This window comes from Triticum urartu, chromosome 7 (genome assembly GCF_003073215.2).
Source record: "Triticum urartu cultivar G1812 chromosome 7, Tu2.1, whole genome shotgun sequence".
Taxonomy (NCBI): domain Eukaryota; kingdom Viridiplantae; phylum Streptophyta; class Magnoliopsida; order Poales; family Poaceae; genus Triticum; species Triticum urartu.
The window spans coordinates 61749262-61754749 of NC_053028.1; the positions used below are offsets into that span (position 1 = coordinate 61749262).

Consider the following 5488-nt stretch of genomic DNA (forward strand, 5'->3'; position numbering starts at 1 on the left):
GATGGATAGACCGTTACACCTACTTTCCCCTCCATCTGCTAGTCTACCCTGTAAGAGTTCGCACGACTTAATCAACTGGGCTAGAGCCCATAATAGCTTGTGGCTGCACACGGAAGTTTCTAGTATGAAAAATCTCATGATCCCTATGAGCCTGGGTGGTGGTCCATAAAAAAACAGGCAATCCTGGTCTACCCAGGTGCCTAGACAGGCAATCCTGGAATACCCAGGTGCCTCAATCCACCCAGATGTGTGTTTAAGTTGCCACCTTAAGTAAACCATTAATTAACAATCTCACATCTGTCATGAATACTCTCAAAAACCCAATCCACGTCTATGAGCATAGCATGGCACTATAAGCATAACGTAATAGTAACTCCCAAGGTTTGAATGCAGGGCAATAGGTTCCTACCTCATCAACTACTTCCCAATACCCACATGTTAATGACATCCTAATCATGCAATGTTTGAGGATTGGATCTAATGCATAAAAACTGGGTGATAAAAGGGATATGATCAAAGTGTGAACTTGCCTGCAATGTTGATGAAGATGATTCGCACTCATAACTCTTGATAGTTCTACTCGTCACACTCTGGTCAATCTATCGTAAGCAAACAATAGTAACCACACATAAGCAATCACTCAAAAGATCAGAAAGAACGAAGAAGACGATTCGGAAAACATCAAAACCAAGCAAATAACTCTTGCAACATAAAACAATTTCTAACAGTACCAAAATTAAGTGAATTTGGCCGTATCTGAAAGTTTAGGTCAAGAGCTTCGATTTGCAAAAAGAATCAACTGAAACGGAGCTACGAAACTCAAGTTATGCTCAAAAGAAGTTTGAATTCAAATCTGTTCTAATTCAAATTTTAAACTTTTCAAAAACATGTTTGGGTTGGATTACTGGATAGAGGGGATCATAACGAAGAAGTGGGCATTGGTTTTGTTGGATTTGGACAAACGAGCGAAAAGTTGTGACCGTTTGAAAAGCAAGGGCCAATTTGTAAATAAAATATTCACAAACGAGTCCCTGGCAGAAATTAAAAGAAAAAGAAAAAAACTAACTAACGAACGTTCGCTACAGAGACTTAAACGATGAAACCGTTCGCTAAAACGGCTAAACTAATAAATGCTCGCTAAAATAACCTAACTAAATAATAAACCGACTAAAAGAAAACCGAAGAAAACCTAAAGGAAAAATAAACTGGTCCGGGGCGGTTTTATACCGGTTCGAGCGGTTTTCGGCAAAAACAAACCGGTGGCGGATCTTCGGAACTGCGGACTCCGGCGAGGCGGCGGTTTGGATCGAGCGGCAGCTCCGGGGTCGGCGGCGATGGGCGAAGACGGCGGCGATCACTACGCGGGGGCGGCGGAAGCAGCGGCGACACGAGAAGCGGCGCGCGGCAGCGATCTGTGGTGGCGGAGAGCGGCGCAAGGGCGGCGGCGGCGAGCAGTGGCTGCTGATGACGCGGGGCGGCGGTGAACGGCAGGCGCCAGAGCGGCAAAGCGGCGGCGGCAGTTCTGGCGGGTCTCGCCGGCGGCGGCGAGATGCGAGCGTCGGCGACGGCGATACAGTAGCAGGCGGTGAGTGCGGGAGGGCGAAGTGGCGGCGGAGCTGCGGTTTTTAAAGAGGGCCGGGGAGGAACTGCTTGGGAAAGGGGGCAGAGGAGGCCGGAGGCTGCACGGCGGCCATGGCGGTGCGGCGGCGGACTCGGGAGGAGTCCCGGTCAGGAACGGGAGGGGCGGCGCGGAGCTAGGCCTTGGCCTGGCAGGAGCTGGGCCGACCCAGTTCGGCGAAGGGATTTTTTTTAAAGATTTCCAGACATCAAACAAAACTAAAACAAAATAAATAAATAATAATTTTATATAGGCATATAATATACCAAAATTTGCAGAAAAAGATTTCCTACAATATGAACATTTTTAATATGCCAAATAAAATCCTCACAAAATCAGATAAATCAAAGAGTGCTACTGGTCTATTAAAATCCAACAAAAATCATTTTAAAAAATACCAAATGATTTCTATTTAATTTTTCTCCAATTTTCTAATGTAGGGAATCATGTTACCCTAATTTCCATATATTTTATTTTTGGAGAAATATAATTTGAATAAAACTCACGTAACTCCAAATTGAAAATAAATTCAAAAGAACTTTGAATTTAATTCTTTGAAACTCCCAACTCATATTTCATATAATTTGAAGAAGTCATTTTATCTTCTCTCATGAAAATCATTGAGCTGCATGAAGTTTATGAATTGAAATATTTCCAAATGAAATCCAATTATTTTCAAATAACCTTTCATTTAATTTAAATGGAAGAAGTCATATCATCTTCGCTCAAGGGTTTCGTGGTGAAAAGAATTTTGAATTCATGGAGATCAGAAAGCAAATATGAAAGTTTGGGAAAGTCCTTTTATTCCCTCTCATTTAACTTTCAAAAAGTTTCGAATTCACTCACTTTCAGACAATCAATCAAATCTATCTATTTATTATAGCATTCCAAAATTTAGAATTTTGGGATGTTACAATCTGTCCGGGGAGGAAGGTTCGTCCTCAGGCAGTGTCATTATTGAAGATTGAGGGGGGCATCAAACCTTTTGTCGACGACACAGTGGAACTCTCAATGAAAGCACCAATGTCGGTGTCAAAATCGGCGGATCTCGGGTAGGGGGTCCCGAACTGTGCGTCTAGGATCGATGATAACAGGAGACGGGGGACACAATGTTTACCCAGGTTCGGGCCCTCTCTACGGAGGTAAAACCCTACGTCCTGCTTGATTGATATTGATGAATATGAGTGTTACAAGAGTTGATCTACCACGAGATCGTAATGGCTAAACCCTAGAAGTCTAGCATATGTGGGTATGGTAACGAGTATATGTGGTGTCCTTTCCGAACTACCCCCTTCGGTTTATATAGACACCGAGGGGATCTAGGGTTTACATGGAGTCGGTTACATAAGAAGGAATCTTCGGTCGCCAAGCTTGCCTTCCACACCAAGTAGAGTCCAATCCGGACATGGTGCAGTCTTCGGCCTTCATGTCTTCACAGCCCATCAGTCTGGCCCATAGATAACATGCCGTACGCCCGAGGACCCCTTAGTCCAGGACTCCCTGAGTGGATCTCTGCGGTCAGATATCTGGCTGCTCGAAGCTTTGCGATATCCTCCTCTGTAATGGAGGAAGCCACCCATCGGCCTTGGGAGCTGGATCCAGACATCATGAGAAGGCTGAGAGCAATGGATTTAAACCTTGGGTGCTGGAACTCGGGGTTGGGAAGGCTGAGGAGAAGTAGGGCGTAAAAAAGACGACTCTTGGTTCCTTTATAAAGGCCTCCGGTACTGAATGCCTCCTCCTAAGCCTAAGAACCTGCCTATTCCTAAGGAATCTTTCTCGCAGGACGGTTGGGTTACCCACGCTCGTACTGATGAGAATCCCGTAATAAGGGGATACGATCTCTGCTTTGACAAGACGTGCCAATGACAACCGCGTCTTGAAACGTGGGGCAGAAAATGGTTCGAAATTATGATCGGACAGCCGTGACGTCACATTACTAGAGTTGTTAGCAGAGTGGACTCATGTGTTATTATATTCTCTTTACGGTTGTGTGTGGTGTGTGTTACAGGTCCGGACACGATCAATTTGTCTGGATACTATTTGGGAGTTCGGAAGGAGGAACCCGCCTTGCAATGCCGAAGACAGCACTACGCGCCGGATACCTTGTCATTGAAGCTAGGTTCAGGGGCTACTGAGGGAGTCCTGGACTAAGGGGTCCTCGGGCGTCCGGCCTGTTATCTATGGGCCGGACAGATGGGCTGTGAGGATATGAAGACCGGAGACTGTACCCGTGTCCGGATGGGACTCTCCTTGGCGTGGAAGGCAAGCTTGGCGAACAACTATGGAGATTCCCTCTTGTGTAACCGACTCTATGTAACCCTAGACCCCCCGGTGTCTATATAAACCGGAGGGTGTAGTCCGGAGAGGAGATAGTCAATACCTTCGTCATACAGGATAGACTTCTATGGTTTAGCCATTACGATCTCATGGTAGATCAACTCTTGTAATACTCATACCCATCAATATCAATCAAGCAGGACGTAGGGTGTTACCTCCATCAAGAGGGCCCGAACCTGGGTAAAACTTTGTGTCCCATGTCTCCTATTACCATCAACCTTAGACGCATAGTTAGGGACCCCCTACCCGAGATCCTCCGGTTTTGACACCGAGAGGCACACCGAAAGATCTACTAGTAAAAAGGTTCATGGTATAGAAGAAATTAATGTTTTAAGTGGAAAGATGGATGAACTCATGAAATTGTTTGCTAATAAGAGTGTTTCTTCTGATCCTAATGGTATGCCTCTGTCTACTTTGATTGGGAATAATAATGAATCTATGGATGTGAATTTTGTTGGTAGGAACAATTTCGGTAACAACGCGTATAGAGGAAACTTTAATCCTAGGCCGTTCCCTAGTAATTACTCTAATAATTATGGTAATTCCTACAACAACTCTTATGAAATTTTAATAAGATGCCCTCTGATTTTGAGACTAGTGTTAAAGAATTTATGATTTCACAAAAGAATTTTAATGCTTTGCTTGAAGTAAAATTGCCTAAGATTGATGAGTTGGCTAGGAACGTGGATAGAATTTCTCTTGATGTTGATTCTTTGAAACTTAGATCTATTCCACATAAGCATGATATCAATGAGTCTCTCAAAGCTATGAGAATTTCCATTGATGAGTGCAAAGAAAGAACCGCTAGGATGCGTGCTAAAAAAGATTGCTTTATAAAAGCGTGTTCTTCTAGTTTCCATGATAGTAAGGATGAAGATCTAAAAGTGATTGATGTGTCCCCTATTAAATCTTTGTTTTGCAATATGAATCTTGATAATGATGGGACTGGAGATGTGTCAACTTTAGTTGAATGGCGTCCCAATGATTCGGAGTTTTTAGATCTTGATGCAAAATTTGGTAAAAGTGGGATTAAAGAGGTCAAAACTTTACATATCAATGAACCCACTATTTTGGATTTCAAGGAATTTAACTATGATAATTGCTCTTTGATAGATTGTATTTCCTTGTTGCAATCCGTGTTAAATTTTCCTCATGCTTATAGTCAAAATAAAGCTTTTACCAAACTTATCGTTGATGCTCTGATGGAATCTTATGAAGAAAAGCTTGAACTAGAAGTTTCTATTCCTAGGAAACTTTATGATGAGTGGGAACCTACTATTAAAATTAAGATTAAAAATCATGAATGCTTTGCTTTATGTGATTTGGGTGCTAGTGTTTCCACGATTCCAAAAACTTTGTGTGATGTGTTAGGTTTCCCTGAATTTGATGATTGTTCTTTAAATTTGCATCTTGCGGATTCCACTATTAAAAAACCTATGGGAAGTATTAATGATGTTCTTATTGTTTCAAATAGGAATTATGTACCCGTAGATTTCATTGTTCTTGATATAGATTGCAATCCTACATGTC

General features: G+C 42.8%; 1 protein-coding gene across 1 annotated transcript in view; it reads left to right on the plus strand.

Annotated features, from left to right (window-relative positions):
* Positions 1–1464: 1464 nt before the first annotated feature.
* LOC125518353 (PHD finger protein ALFIN-LIKE 3-like) overlaps positions 1465–5488 on the plus strand; it is a 44542-nt gene continuing 40518 nt past the window's right edge. The window contains exon 1 of the mRNA XM_048683228.1: positions 1465–1585. Coding sequence (XP_048539185.1) covers positions 1465–1585 — 121 coding nt within the window. The remainder of the gene's footprint in view (positions 1586–5488) is intronic.